This window comes from Panthera onca, chromosome C1 (assembly GCF_046562875.1).
Source record: "Panthera onca isolate mPanOnc1 chromosome C1, mPanOnc1 haplotype 2, whole genome shotgun sequence".
Classification (NCBI taxonomy): Eukaryota; Metazoa; Chordata; class Mammalia; order Carnivora; family Felidae; genus Panthera; species Panthera onca.
The window spans coordinates 158346941-158363679 of record NC_138346.1 but is presented as its reverse complement, the minus strand read 5'-3'; the positions used below and the strand labels follow the sequence as shown (position 1 = coordinate 158363679).

Genomic DNA, 16739 nt, shown 5'->3' with positions numbered 1-16739 from the left:
AGAGAGAGAGAGAGAGAGAGAGAGAGAGAGAGAGAATCTTAAGCAGTAGGGCAAAACCAGACATGGGGCTCCAACCATAAGATCATGACCTGAGCTGAGATCAAGAGTCAGTCACTTAACCAACTAAGGGGTGCCTGGGTGCCTCAGTCAGTTAAGTGTCCGTCCCACTTTGACTCAAGTTCCTGAATTGGGCTGGCTCAGTGCTGATGGTGCAGAGCCCGCTTGGGATTCTCTCTTTCTCCCTCTCATGCTGCCCCTTCCCCTCCCCTGCACGTGCTCTCTTTCTCTCAAAATAAATAAATAAACTTAAAAAAAAAAAAGTCAGACACTTAACCATCTGGGCCACCCAGGCACTCAGAAGCTATTTTAATAGGAGCATGAAAATTTAGCATTGTTCTATCTTAGTATTAAAAGATTCTCTTCATCTATAGATACAGTTTTTGCCTTAAAAGTTTTATTTTGTCTGCTATTAATTTGGCAGTTCCTTTTGGTTAGTATTTATAGGGTGTGCGTGTGTATATATATACATACATATACGTATATGTATATATGTATATATATACACACATATATATGTATATATGTGTATATATGTATATATGTGTGTATATGTATATATATGTATATACATATGTGTATATACATATATGTGTATACATATGTATATATATGTATATATATATGTGTGTGTATATGTGTATATATATATATTTATTTATTTTTTACTTCCAAACTTTTACCCTTAGGCCTTTTACATGGTATTTCCTATGCTTAGAAACTCTTTCTTCTCTTCTTCATATAGTCAACTCTTATTTATTCCTCAAGTCTAAGCTTAAATGTTATTCCTTTCAGAAAGCTTTCTGTGATCCTGTAAGATTAGCTTGAGGCTCCCTGCTATGTGCTGCCATTTAACTTTGCATTTTACTAATAGTATGGGTATTTTAATTATCTTTTTTCTCTATAGCACTATGAAGGCAGAGACTATAGCAATCTGGATCCAATCTGAAGATAGAACCATATGGTGATTTAAACAAGGGAGATTTAATATAAAGAATTATTAAATTATAATAAAAGAATCACTATAGGTTATAAGAAAACTCTGTTAGGTGCCCTAGGGCTGAGAGGAGGCCCAAGAGGTCATACTTGGAAGCAGGCCCTTTCCAGGAGCCATTTCCAAGTCTGAGGTATAGATCTCCTTGGAGAAGGTGATATTGAACCTATTGAATAGCAGAGGATACAGATTGGCCAGGAAAAGCTGGTTTACTGTCCCACTGGGGAGTGGTGCTATATAGGGCATTTAATGTTTATCTCTTCTGTTGGCAGGTTAGGTACTGACAAGTGTGGTTGACCAGGTCAGCCTTGTTAAGAGGAAGTTCATGATGTTGAGCCCATGCATATCTTTGACACCATGGCTGCTTTGTTCAGAAGTCTATTAAAGAAGCACTGGGGTGGCTGGGAAAAGAGGCTAATTGAAGTCCATAGAGTTTATCATTGTCTACCTGATAATTGAGAGTCTTAATTATCTAGGGCATCTAGAAGATGCCCTTTAGTGGGCATTCACATGAAACACAAATATTTTCAGAGTTTATGCCCATTTAAAGAGGCCCATCTGCATTCATTTCCCCCAGATTTCCTTGACATTATCTTCCAATCTTGTTTCTTCCAGGTCCCTGACTGCCCAGCTAGATCATTACCAACTGCTTATGAATGAGTCTAAATCTATCCTTCTGGTATACTTCTGGTACCTCATTCCAGACATGGTAGACAACCAAATGTACTCCTCAAAGTTCTGTTCATATGAAAGATCAAAATGAGCAAAACAGCTAAAAAAAAATTAGAATAAAATAATAATGCGTATCAACTGTCTCAGTGAAAGAGGAGTTTCATAGCAAAAAAGCAATGGAGAAATTATTAAGGAAAAGATTATACAAAAGCAGAAATCTTTGAGATACCAAATCAAGATTGGTAGCAAGTATAAATCATTGTAATTGATTTATAAAATTCTCATAAATGAAAAACATTAAAATTTAGTAAAAACTCTATAAGGACAAATATCTCAAAATAAAATATAGAGGGGTATGTGGGTGGCTCGGTTAAGCGTCTGACTTTGGCTCAGGTCATGATCTCACAGTTTGTGGGTTTGAGCCCCATGTCAGGCTCTGTGCTGACAGCTCGGAGCCTGGAACCTGCTTCAGATTCCGTGTCTCCCTAACTCTTACCCCTCCCCTGCTAGTGTTCTTTCTCTCTCAAAAATGAGTAAACATTAAAAAAATTTTTTTTTAATTTTAAAAAAGGAGGAAAGAAACTTCAGAATTAAGAAAAAAGAGAAAGAATTTCTTTAAAAAATAGAAAACAAATGGATATATTAAGTTATGTTCAATTTTGATAGTAATTTTCAAAAATACAAATTTAGTATCAGTCCATTAAATTACCCAATATTACTACTACTACTACTACTACTACTAATCCATTTCAGAAGTTAAGAATGGTAAATATACAGTAAAATTGGTTTATCTCCTATACTACTGATGGAATTGGGGGAAAAAGATCAGTACAGGGGCACCTGGCTGACTTGGTTGGTAGAGCATGTTGCTCTTGATTTCAGGGTTGTGGGTTTGAGCCCCACATTAAGTGTAGAGATTACTTAAATAAACTTAAAAAAAGTCGGTACAATTCTGAAAGAAATCTGACAATATATAGGAGATCCTTAACAAATGGTGGTTTTCCTTTGTTCCAGTGATTGACTTCTAAGGATCCATTTTAAGGAAATAATAAGAGCTTTAGGCACTAGGATGCTAATTATATCAGCATGACAGTGTAAGCATTCTTTTAGAAGTTTAAGGGAGGTATCTTCTGAGTGTACTGAATTTTCACTGGAAGTTAGTATTTATTTTCCAATTAAAAATAGGAAGGTCATATTTTATTGTGGAACTTAAAATGATTTCATAGATCTAATATAAACTTGATCATAATGTATAAGCTGGCTTTCAGTTCAAGATCTAGACACAATAAATTTTTTAATCAACTCTTAAGTTAACCACTGACTCGGATAACATAAATGGATAATTTTGTAGACATTGTGATAGAAGGGTAGAAAAGATTCTAGGTCAGGAAGGGATAAGAGGGGGAAAAGGGTCTATTGAAAGATTGACAAGGAAATCAAAGGTAAATTTGTTTTTTGACAATAAAATTTTACACATTTTTTTCATCCATGGATAATGTCCCATATTTAAGTAATTTCATATGCTTTCCAAAAAATCCCTTCTATGTTATTGTATTTAATTCTTATAACAACTTTGTGAAAAAGGTTTGGTATTTCTGGTTTACAGATGAAGAAATGGTAGCTTTATTATGGTTAAACAACTTACCTAAATATTCACTGTTTGGAAGGCATAGATTTCAAAATCTGTAATATATGTAAAGGTTAGGAGCATCAGATTTGGAGCCGGGCTGCCTGTGTGCAAATTCTGACTCTACTAGTTCCATCCATGCATCAGTTTCTTTATACGTAAATGTAGTAAATAATGATATCTATTTGATAGAATTGTGACAATTAAATTAATTAATCCAAATAAAGAATTTAAAGTAGTCTTGACACATTAATAAAGTATCCAACATTACACATTTAATACACAATACATATAATTGGAGTTTATAGTTGTATAATATTTTATTTTTTATAAAATGCATTCATATATATATAATCCCATTTGATTCTTTCAGCCAGCTCTTGAGTTGGGCAGGGCAGTTATTACATTATGCCTTGTAATTTTTGATTATTTATTATGAAATAATTTGCTCAAATTCATATAGCTTTTAGACGACAGAGTAGGATAAATAGTCTAGGTTTTCTGATCCCAAATTCAGTGTTCCTTCATAACTCCATTCCAATAAATGCAACATAAGACAATATATAACTTATTTCTTATTTTGAAGTTTTGGCAAAATACTTTTGAGAGTTAACATTTTTATTTGGTCTGGATGTGAAAAGTTGTTTTTGATGATGAACAAAAGTTTATTTCCTTGGATATTAATAACTGTGTCCTAAACTTGGTGCTTGGAATCTTCTGAGGAAAGAATGAGAAAGTACTACTATTAATGCTTATACATTTTCTTTTTACAAAATTTTTAACAGCTACATCCTCATCTGCAGTATCAATACACTCCCCATCAGTTATTGTAGCTGTTGTAGAAGGGAGAGGACTTGCCAGAGGTGAAATAGGAATGGCAAGTATTGATTTAAAAAGCCCACAAATTATATTGTCTCAGTTTGCAGACAACACAACATATGCGAAGGTAGGTATTAAACTCTTAGAAAGTGGTTGACTTACTCAGCAGCATGCAGATTTTCAAGTCACTGCTTTCCTAATTAGTTTACTTTTTCATGGAATAAAGGTAATTTACAATGCGCCAATGTAGGTTACTCTGAGTTAAAATTGTTTTACACCTGATTTTAATTTTTTGAATGTATTTTGTCCTAAAAATAATGTGCTTTGCTGTTACTTGAACATTTCAAATTACTGTTACTTTCTAAAATTAACATCTTCAAATTAATAATTCCTGGTCTCATTCCCAAGACTGTATATTAGTAATGCCATCTCCAAAGGGTTGTTTCCACTGGACAGTATTTGAATTTTATTTTCCAGAGTTCCGGGAAATGGGTCTTTGAGGTCAGTCATAATTTAACCTCTTCTTGCCTTCACTTCCTATCACTTATCATTAATTTGGGCCACTGGCCTATTGTCATGGGAATTTCTGTCCCTTAACCAGGTGGAAGTCATCTGCTTCTAATCTCTATATTTTAAAAAGTTATTTGATGGGGCGCCTGGGTGGCGCAGTCGGTTAAGCGTCCGACTTCAGCCAGGTCACGATCTCGCGGTCCGTGAGTTCGAGCCCCGCGTCAGGCTCTGGGCTGATGGCTCGGAGCCTGGAGCCTGTTTCCGATTCTGTGTCTCCCTCTCTCTCCGCCCCTCCCCCGTTCATGCTCTGTCTCTCTCTGTCCCAAAAATAAATAAAAAACGTTGAAAAAAAAAATTAAAAAAAAAAATAAAAAGTTATTTGACCCGATTACTATTATTGAAATATATATATATACATATATATATGTATATATATACACACACAATGTTATTTTCAGCATTTTATTCCTCTTTTTTCCTTTCCCTAATTCCTCTTTATGGTTTTTCAATACATAGGTTTCCTTTTCCTACCAGTAATTAATTTTTTAATATACCCGACAGCCTAAATGATTCTAGTACTGCATGCTAACTATCGCTGGGTATTTCACATTTTTATGCAGTTTTAAAAAATAGGAAAAAAAGCTTTTTTAAAAATAGGGATGTTTGGCAGATTAAGAATTTCTGTGTCTAGCATGGTTCTAAGAAATGCAACTATATTATGAAAAGAATAAGTTGTAACACAGGTATTTCTCTTCGGTGTTTCTATACTGCTTAACTTCTAAGCTGTACCACTGTGACTATATTGATTAAATCACCATAGTTACACTATTGAATGTATGTTTTTTATGGAGATAGATAAAATAGCAAGTAGAAAAATTTATTTTAAAACATCTTATTTTAGGAATATATATTTGATAAGTTCAAATTAATTTTTTAGTTTAGAGCTGTTACAAATTATTGTGACTTAAAATATAGCCTATGTTTATGATATTTTATATTTGTAGTTATATAGAAATGCTTAATATATCATTATTAGATATATGTTTTTTAACTGAAATATATAATTAGAACAGCTGTAATTTTGTGTAACTATGTATTATTTTAAGTACTTATCTCTAAGAAAAAGTATGTCACTTGTTTGGTTTTAGAGAATACCAAGCTTACATTTAAGAAATTATTTATTCAAATGATTTTAGGTGATCACTAAACTCAAAATTCTATCGCCTTTGGAAATAATAATGTCAAATACTGCTTGTGTTGTGGGGAATTCAACTAAGTTGTTTACTCTGATCACAGAGAATTTCAAGGTAAATGATTTTTATTCTCAATAGTAACACTCAAGGTCTTATTTATTTATTTATTTATAATGTTTATTTATTTTTGAGACGGAGAGAGATAGATCATGAGCAGGGGAGGGGCAGAGAGAGGGAGACAGAATCTGAAGGAGGCTCTGGGCTCTGAGCTGTCAGCACAGAGCCCAATGTGGGGCTCGAACCCACAAGCCGTGAGATCATGACCTGAACCGAAGTCGGATGCTTAACTGACTGAGCCACCCAAGCACCCCAAGGTCTTTATTTAAAATCCATTCTATAATGACATTCTGGCGAACAATAATTTGAGTAACTTTATATTTACCCTAAAGTACTAACTACAAGTCCTAAGCTAAGGGACTATTAATACATAAAATAAAAAAATGACAGGACATCCACTTACTTGATTTGGCACCCTTGATCTACTTAAAAAATTTTTTTAATGTTTATTTTTGAGAGAGAGGCAGAGCCTAAGTGAGGGAGGGTCAGAGAGAGAGAGAGAGAGGGAGACACAGAATTTGAAGCAGGCTCTAGGCTCTGAGCACAGGGCCCCACATGGGACTCACACCCCTGAACCGCGAGATCATGACTTGAGGCCAACTTGGACACTCAACTGACTGAACCACCCGGGCACCCCTTGATCTACTTTAAACAAAAGGGAAAATATTTCAGATAATGAGGTTTTCAGAGTATATAGAAAGTAGATCCTTAGAGGAAAAACAAAACAAAACAAAACTGAATTTCCTTGGGTAGAGCTTTGTGGAAACTAGTTATTGTGCTGCCAGACTAGTTGAAATTGAGGTTCTTATTCTAGGGAATAGCACTATCAGCAAGTACTTTTCCTTTTAGAGAATTTGATCTGTATTACAGAATTGTTTCAGCTTCCCCTGGTAGCATGTACTCCTCACAGTTAGCCTACTGCTCTAAGCCTCCATCTGTGGGACTGTGACAGATAAGTGCTCGGAAACTTTATCCAGCGAATGTTCTCCCTCTAAGCCAGAACGTCTCCGACATGCAGTTTATCTCTTTCCTCTAGCAAATGTTTTGTGGAATGGGGGTTGTAGTTCCCTAATCAAGTAGGTAGCATTGCAGTTGGAATAACACCTCAGGAGTGCAAATTATTTTCAGACTATACTGTACTTTGTTATGTCTATAGCCTTATCTTTAACACATTTGGCATCAAGCTGTGATTTAGATTCCAGTGTAGTTGTTAATATATTCAGCATCTGCAGTCATTTAAGTTTTCTTGTCATGCTCTTAGAGATCCTGTGTAGCTCAGCTGTCTTTGACTTATTGCGAGAAATGGCCCCTATTATAAATCTGTTCTTTCTATTATACATATCTCTTTACCTGTTATCTCTTTTATTCATTACTTCAAACTTCTTTTCATCACCTCTATTTATATATACTTTTCTAACTTTTGTTATTTTGCTCTGCTTAAGCATTCCAGGTTTTTGGGTTGTTAAGTAACAGAAATTCAACTTATACTAGCTTAAGTAAAAAAAAAAGGGGGTGGGTGGGAATTTATTGATTTATGTAACTGAGAACCCAAATGAATGATTGGATAGATCTTATCCCATACTCCCATCCTTACCACGATTTTTTTTTTAAGAACACTAAATCATACTTTAATCCTGTTGAAGGAAATTTGTGCTAAAATCACTTTGGGATGACATGTTTTTAAGAATATACGTGGTGTAAAGGTATAAAGCAACCAGCTTTGGGATGATTTGGACTGTCAGCCTGCAGTCACTTGGGCAACACAGGCATTACATTTTTGACATTTAGTTATCCCCACTTGCAAAACAGAAATCACAGTTACTATCATATAATTAGCTTCACATTGTCAACATTGTTCAGAACATTTTGAAGAATTTTGCTAAAACAGAGAACACAGGCTATCTCCATAGCTTATTTAAGCCTTTTCCTATAAGCTTTTATTATGTTGCAAAAAATATATATACTAGTACAATTCAAAGTTTTGCCAATTAACTGGTCCTATCATATTATAATTAAAATATGTAATTCAGAAATATTTTTTTTAATTTTATTTTTTATTTTTTAAAGTTTACATCCAAATTAGTTAGCATTTAGTGCAACAATGATTTCAGGATTAGATTCCTTACTGCCCCTTACTCATTTAGCCTATCCCCCCTCCCACAACCCCTCCCGTAACCCTCAGATTGTTCTCCATATTTATGAGTCTCTTCTGTTTTGTCCGCCTCCCTGTTTTTATATTATTTTTGTTTCCCTTCCCTTATGTTCATCTGTTTTGTCTCTTAAAGTCCTCATATGAGTGAAGTCATATGATTTTTGTCTTTCTCTAATTTCACTTAGCATAATACCCTCCAGTTCCATCCACGTAGTTGCAAATGGCAAGATTTCATTCTTTTTGATTGCTGAGTAATACTCCATTGTATATATATATATACCACATCTTCTTTATCCATTCATCCATCGATGGACATTTGGGCTCTTTCCATACTTTGGCTATTGTTGATAGTGCTGCTATAAACATGGGGGTGGGTGCATGTGTCCCTTCGAAACAGCACACCTGTATCCCGTGGATAAATGCCTAATAGTGCAATTGCTGGCTCGTAGGGTAGTTTTATTTTTGTTTTTTTGAGGAACCTCCATACTATTTCCCAGAGTGGCTGCACCAGCTTGCATTCCCAACCATTTTTTTTTTTAAATTGTAGACAGATTACCTCTGTGAGTTTTGAGATGATTATGATGGCTCCAGATTGATGTCATCTCAGCTTAGCCAACTCAGAGAAAAAATATATTCTTTCTTCCCGTGTCCATATATAAATTCCAGGGAAGGACCCCAATAGGTCCTACTTTATTCACATTCCCACATGTTAGACTAATCACTATTTCTCAGGGTAGAAGCACTGTGATTGATTAATTTCTGGTCATTTGCTTTCTGTGGGGCACAGAGCACTGTAATTGACAGTCCTACCAAAACCACATGGAATGTAAGATAGATGAGCCCTTCAAGGGCAAAAACAACATACATTTACCACACTTGAGATATAGGATAGTATGGCAGAGTGCTTACGAATAGAGGAGTCAGACTGTGCTTGTTTCAGATCTTGACGCTGAGTGACCATGTGCAAGTTGAGTGACCATGTGCAAGTTAAGTTACTTTTTTTTTTTCATCAATAAAATAGGGGCAATAATCTACCTTTTAGAGAATTGGTATTTTATGTAAGGTAACTAGAGAAATGACCTCATTGATAAGTTTACTTTTGGGAAAAGTCCTAAAGAGGTGAGAGAGAGAGAACCACAGAAGTATTGGGGTAAAAGTATTAACTTTTTCAGTATATTTTTCAATATCATCATCATCATTACCATACTTACCATAAAAATTATTTCATTAAATGAGAAGCAATATGAAGTGGAAGGACTTTGTAGGCAGAGAAATCTAGTTTCATCTCTGGCATATATCAAATGTATGGTGTTAGAAAAGCTACTTTTTAGAATTTATTTTTAAGACAATTATAGTTAATACAAGACTTATGTCAAAGGGTATTGTGAAAGACTAGCTGAAATAACTTAAAACAATCTTGGTGCATAACAAATTCCCTACCTCCTCATTTTTTTCCCTGTCTTCTAGCTCTTTCATAGTCCATTGTTATTGTATTACCTTTCTTACCTATTATCTTTATTCAGAGTAGGTAAACCTTTTACTCTACAACTCCATGCTTTTTTTCCTACTCTTTTTAAAAAGTTCTTTTATCTCCTTTTCTTTATTCTAAATAAATTCATCCCATGTAGGTAGCATCTCCTAGATTTGGTGGCTGGAATTGGTGTTTTCAGTCTCAGCAACTAATATATTAAAAGGATCTACTCTCTCTAATTACGTTAGAGTATGTAAGACTGAAAGTAAAACCTGGGTGGTGATGCTGCTGTAGAATAAAATTAGTAGAAGGCAGAGATTCTCATGTTTATTTTTTATTGTACCTACCATCTTCAGTTATATGTCATATGAGTATGGTCTAATAAGAGCTATAGATTACTATAATTCACTTAGCAAAACAGTCACTTTTTTTCGTAAATAAGAAAATGTCCTATTTAACTCTGGAAGATAATAAATAATAAAAAATAAACTTTATATGGTATTTATCCGTGTGCCTACATGTATTTAGGAAAGAAGTTTGGGGCAAATGCATGAAACTTAAAATTTATTTTGAAATTAAAACTTCTTTTCAGAACGTTAATTTTACTACTATCCAAAGGAAATACTTCAATGAAACAAAAGGACTAGAGTACATTGAACAGCTATGCATAGCAGAATTTAGTACTGTCCTAATGGAGGTTCAGTCCAAGTAAGTTATGACTCAAGGAAAGTAATAAATCTCTAGTTTGGGTTCCATGAGAGCAAGGTCTTTTATCTTTTTTGTTCTCTGCTGTATCCTTAGAAAAGTCTGGCTTATAATACATACTCAGTAATTACTAAAATAGTAAAATACTTAACTAAAATTTATACACAAGGCATATCTTAGTAACTTAATTTGTATTGAATTTCTCCAAATAAGTCATAATCTGTGGCCATTATGGTTGCTGCTCACTTTACTTTGGAGTGAAATGCTCAAGTAGCTACCGTAACCTAGAAAAGTAGCTACCGTAACACATAGAGCTGTGTTCCTGTAACTTTGTACTCTTAAGAGACTCAGCTAAGACAGGGAATGATATTTTTAGGAAGGATATTTTTTAGAACATATTAAATAGATACTTTCTTTGAGCCAGGTTAGACTAGTTGTTTACTCAGTTAATCACAGTGGCTCCCCTCACCAAGATCATCACAGCTTTCTATATATTAGAACTTCCTAATTCTACCTTTAAAGCTGTCAGACATTTTCAGCATTATTTAAATTCTTAGAATGGTACATCAAAAATTGACACACAATTGAATATTGTCTTCTAACATATGATTTATTGGAGTCCTTAGGTGCCAGACTTCAGAAAATTGTCTATTTTTGTCAACTCTTATGTTTTAGAGGTTGTTTAGCTAGTTTTCAAAAGTAACACTTGGTGTGTTTTTTCCCTTTGAATTTAAGCAATGCTATGCAAGTATTTATAATTTTCCTAATATTGAGATGAAATAAATGTTTTATAGCAATAATTTTTATTTATTGTGAAGATTTATTTATTGTAAATTTTTATTTATTGTATAGTGATGTATCTTTGGTCACCTTTCAGGTATTACTGTCTTGCAGCTGTTGCAGCTTTATTAAAATATGTTGAATTTATTCAAAATTCAGTTTATGCACCAAAATCGCTGAAGATTTGTTTCCAGGGTAGTGAACAGACAGCCATGATAGATTCATCATCAGCCCAAAACCTTGAATTACTAATTAATAATCAAGACTGTAGGTAAGATCATCCAATTTTTTTCTTAAAAAATGTATCAGTGTATTTTATTATGTCCTATTTTTCTATGAATAGTTACTTTACATTTTGAAAAATTGTAGAAATATTGAATAAACATATTTTTAATCATTGTACCATTGTTGCTGAACTGCTCAGATGTTTCACTAAGTCAGATTTTAGAAAGATATTTGTACGAAACAACAAAAAAACAATCCATTTCAAAACTAGGCAAAGGACTTGAATGGACATTTCTCCAAAGAAGATATACAAATGGCCAATAAGCACATGAGAAGATAATAAGTATCACTGGTCATGAGAGAAATGCAAATCAAAACTACAATTGCTACTTCCCAACCATTAAGAGGTCATTTATCAAGTAAATGGAAAAAAATGTTTGCCAGGATGTGGACAAATTAGAACCCTGGTACATTTATGATGCGAATATCAAATGGTACAGTCACTTTGGGAAATAGTATGGTTGTTCCTCAAAAAGTTAAATATAGAACTACTGTATGATCCAGTATTCCACTTCTAAGTATATAGCAAAAAAAATTGAAAGCAGAGACTCAGATACTTGCACACAAATGTTCATAGCAGCATTATTCACAGTAGCCAAAAGGTGGAAATGAACCAAATGTCTAACAATGAGTGACTGACTAGATAAATGGAATAAGATATATAGATAATGTATAATGGAATATCATTCAGCCTTAAAAATGGGTCAAATTCTGATACATGCCACAAGATATATGGATTGTGAACACATTGTACTAAGTGAAATAAGCCAGACACAAAAGGAAAAATATTTTATAATTCCACTTAGGTACCTAGACTAGGCAAATCAACAGAGACAGAAAGGCAAAAATTATCAGGGACTGGGGACAGTTGGGAATGGGTAGTTACTATTTGGTGGATTCAGTTTCTGCTTGGGATGATGAAAAAGTTCTGGAAATGGGGAGTGGAAGTGGTTGTACAATACTGTGGGTATATTCAATGACACTGAATTGTGTGCTTAAAATGATTAAAATATAAAATTTATGTTGTGTGTTTTACCACAATGAAAAGAAGGTACTGTATCCAGAATACCACAAAGTTGGAATAATGAGCTTTAGAAGCATCAAGTACAGGAAATTTAAGGGTCTGTGTAATTATTTGAGAAGATAAAAATAGTTGATCAACTGGGTCTATGGTATATGACTAGATTGCTGGTTTTATTGGTTTATTATTAACTTTATTTAGAGTACCAGGAATATTGATGGTGAGCATGAGAGAGAGACAGAGAGAGAGGTGTGCAGACAGACACAGTGTTTATAGATTTCATAGTGGGGTACTTAAAATAGAATTAAAATGTTAATAGAAAATAACATAATCAACATGTGACGGTGTAGTGGGGATGTATTAACATGGGTTCAATTTGGTATAAATAATTAATGAGCCATGGTTTTTCTCCTTGAGGAATTACAATCTAGAGGAGACACATAGACGGCATTATTAGCACATACTAAGTATGGTGATAAAAGTTTGCATAAAAATGATGCCTTTCTCATAGCAGAGAGAGAGAGTTAATTGGGCTTGGGTTAAGGGTTAAGGGAAAGTAATTAGGAAAGGCTTTCTAGAGGAGATAATACACGAGGTAAGTTTTGAAATATAAATGGGAGTTACCCAGATGAAGAAATAGAAAAGATGGTACGACAGTGAAAAACAAAATCTTAAAAGCACGATTTTCAATGGAATAATATGCTATATACAAGGAAACAGTGTTACGAATTGGTAAAGTACAAGCTGGGAGTAAGTAAGCTTGAAGTAGTTAAATCTAAGCTTCTGGTAATTAAATATAACATCAGTCATCAATGAAAGGGATAAACTTAAAATGATTATGAATTTTAATATTAAGAGTATTGATGGGAATAAAGAGCACTTTAGACAGGTAAAACCTTAAGGTGCTCAGTGCCAGTTTAGAGCCATAGCTGTTTAAATGTCTCTGTCATTTTGTATATTCTTATCTTGGCTTCACTTTCCGTTATGTGAAATTGTCAGACATTATTTGCTGTTGTAAACTTAGAAACATAGGCTAATTTTGTTAATTATTTATATTCTAATTCTTTTTTTTTTAAATTTTTTTAACATTTTATTTATTTTTGAGACAGAGAGCATGAACAGGGGAGGGTCAGAGAAAGAGGGAAACACAGAATCCGAAACAGGCTCCAGACTCTGAGCTGTCAGCACAGAGCCCGACGCGGGGCTCGAACCCACGGACCGCGAGATCATGACCTGAGCCGAAGTTGGACGCTCAACCGACTGAGCCACCCAGGCGCCCCTATATTCTAATTCTTAAGAGTAGTTTAGATCTATCCAGGAACTGTTGATACAACTTTTAGTAAGAGTGGTACTGTATATACTACTTTTAATTATCAGTATGGTGGTCTCAGTACCTTTGCAGTTCCATTGATTATTGATGGTCTAAATTTACAGCCTTAAAGAATATATAGTTAATTGTAGTTATTATTTCTTTTCAGCTTAGTGAATAAGTAATATTTTTCCTCTTGCTACTTAAAAAAGGATTAAAATAATATCTAGAAAAATTTCTCTGTTACTTTCTATGTTACAATAACAGTAAATAGAAAGTCAATAACTAAGGCTGGTAATTATTACAAAATGTTTTATACTTTGTCACATTTCATAGTTCATCATTATTTATCATTATCATTGTCAAACATTGCTTGAGTTCCTGCTGTATATTAAGTGACAGGATATTTGACCTCTGGGAGGTCACATTATAGTTGAAAAGGAGAAATTGAGGTTTTTTTTCACAGACTTGAGCCAAAGAATATCAGTTAAAAGATAGATATTCTACCTCCTGAGCTATCTGAATAGCTCTAATGCTTTTATAGGCTGGTAACCTGTTCAGTTTCACCCTTCAATTTCTATAGCAAATGGCAGGTTTGGGTGTGCTGCTCACTTCCTTTTTTCCTACAGAAGGCCAGTTCTCAAAAAGTTGAAAAAAAAAAGTGCCTGTGCTGAAACCCCCAATCCTACTCCACCAGGACTTGGTTTGAGTAGTTCTCTAAAAATTTGTTTAAATTGATGTACCAGGGGCACCTGGCTGGTTGGTATAGCATACAACTCTTGATCTCAGGGTTGTGAGTTCGCTCCCATGTTGGGGGGTAAAGTTTACTTAAAAAAATACAGATATACCAAAAATCTACTAAGACTAAGAGTCATTCTAGTTTTCTCTCCTTTTTCAACTCATATTCAACCCAGATTCAATCCACTACTAAATCCCCTTGAGTCAGCCTTTATAATACATACCAATTCTGGATCACATCTTAACCATTTCCAAGTCTACAACCCTAACCCATACCTCTATCATTTTAGCCTGGACTATTGTAATAGCCCCTAACTTGTTTCTCTGCCTTCTTTTTACCCTCCTACACTTAGTCTGTTCTTGATCTAGTGGACAGACTGTGATCCTTTAGGAATCAGATCTTGGAACTGTCCTGCTAAAAATCTTCCAGTGGCTCCCATTACATTTTTACAATGTCTTTACCAGTCTTTACCATGGCATACAAGGACTTATATGTCCTGACCTCTATCAACTTCTTTATCTCCCTCCATTCTTACTTTTACTTGCAGATTCCCACCAATCCTGATCTTCTTTTTGGTTCTGGAACCAGAAAGGATTGCTGGGCTTAAATTAGTGTTCTGATGGGCCCTTTTTAACTGATAACTCTTTTCTTGTTATTTACTTATTTGGAAATCTTGGACAAGTTACTTAATTTCTTTGTGCTTCGTTCCTTATCTTGTAAAATGTAAATATAACATCTACCTCGTAGTGGTTATTAGAATTAAATAAGTTGATATATGCAAAGTGCTTGGAACAATGCCTGGCACATGCTTAGTGTTCAGTATATGTTACCTGTTGTCAGGTTCATCCCCATCCCATCATCATCTTTGCAAGGATACCTTTTGAATTCAACTATCAAATACACATATAGGTCTTTCTCAACGAACTTAACTAAAGTAACCTTCCTGGTCATTCTCTATACAATCCTGTTTTGGTTGTTGGTTTGCTTAACGCTTTTCTGCACCTGAAATTCTTTTCTTCTCTTTTACTTGTAGTTTTCTTCTTAAGTTAGAACAAAGTGATTATATTAAATATACATTTTTTTTCAGTGTGAAATTACTGATATCTTTCTATTATTGATGGAATGTCATGGGCTAGAACATTTTATATTAGTCTGAATATTATAGCTGACCTATGAGAAAATTCATTAAATGCAAGAAGATATGTCTATCCTTTGTTAATGAAAGCATGGTTCATTGATAGTGTACTTGGAAGCTTATTCAAAATATATGTTCTCAGGCCTCATCTCAGACTTACTGAATTAGAATTCCCCATGTGATTTGTATGCACCTGAAAGTTTGAGAATCACTACTTTAGATGACAGGATTATTTAGAAAGTTAAATGGTAACTTTTATTTGGATTTTTCCTGTATAATTAATGAAATTTTCCTAATTTGTGTTTTCAAAGGAATAATCACACACTCTTTGGTGTTCTAAATTACACTAAGACTCCTGGAGGAAGTAGAAGACTTCGTTCTAATATATTAGAACCTTTAGTTGATATTGAAACCATTAACATGAGATTAGATTGTGTTCAAGAGCTACTTCAAGATGAAGAACTCTTCTTTGGACTTCAGTCAGGTAAATTAATATAATCTAATTTTATGAATACAAATTAATAAATACATTGTCTTCTTATAAGAATACTAGTCATATTGGATTAAGGTTCACCCTAATAACCTTATCTTAACTTGATTATATCTATAAAGATCCAATTTCCAAATAAGGTCACATTCAGATACCAGGGTTTAGGACTTCAAAATATCTTTTTGGGGGACACAATTCAAGCCCGATAACATAAGGTAAGAGAATTGCCTTTTGCACCTGGCTATTTGTTCACTCATAGGGAAGTACAGTTCTCTTCTTAAATCTATGGGTGAGGGCATCTGGGTGGCTCAGTCAGTTGAACATCCGACTGTTGATTTTAGCTCAGGTCATGAACCCAGGTTTGTGGGATCAAGCCCCATGTCAGGACAGCACAGAACCTGCTTGGGATTCTCTCTCTCTGTCTCTCTCTCGATCCCCCTCTCCCTCTCTCTCCCTCCACCCCCTCTGCCCTCCTTGTGCTCTCTCTCTTTCTAAAAAAAAATAAAAAATGTATGGGCGAAAGGAGAATATATATGCACTGCTCCCAGTCCAATTCCTGGTTCCTAGCAGCTTGATGGGTCTTTCATACACCCACCATCCTAGCCATCCCACCTGGTGTTCTGGTAGTCTAAACTGAAGTGATACATGAAAATCTAGAAGGCA

At 34.4% G+C, this 16739-nt stretch overlaps 1 protein-coding gene across 1 annotated transcript in view; it reads left to right on the top strand.

Moving 5' to 3' along the window:
• MSH4 (mutS homolog 4) overlaps window positions 1-16739 on the top strand; it is a 92856-nt gene that overhangs the window by 3487 nt on the left and 72630 nt on the right. Inside the window, exons 3-7 of the mRNA XM_060622241.3 lie at window positions 4136-4296; window positions 5876-5986; window positions 10205-10320; window positions 11195-11368; window positions 15898-16070. Of these exons, the coding sequence (XP_060478224.3) occupies window positions 4136-4296; window positions 5876-5986; window positions 10205-10320; window positions 11195-11368; window positions 15898-16070 (735 nt within the window). The remainder of the gene's footprint in view (window positions 1-4135; window positions 4297-5875; window positions 5987-10204; window positions 10321-11194; window positions 11369-15897; window positions 16071-16739) is intronic.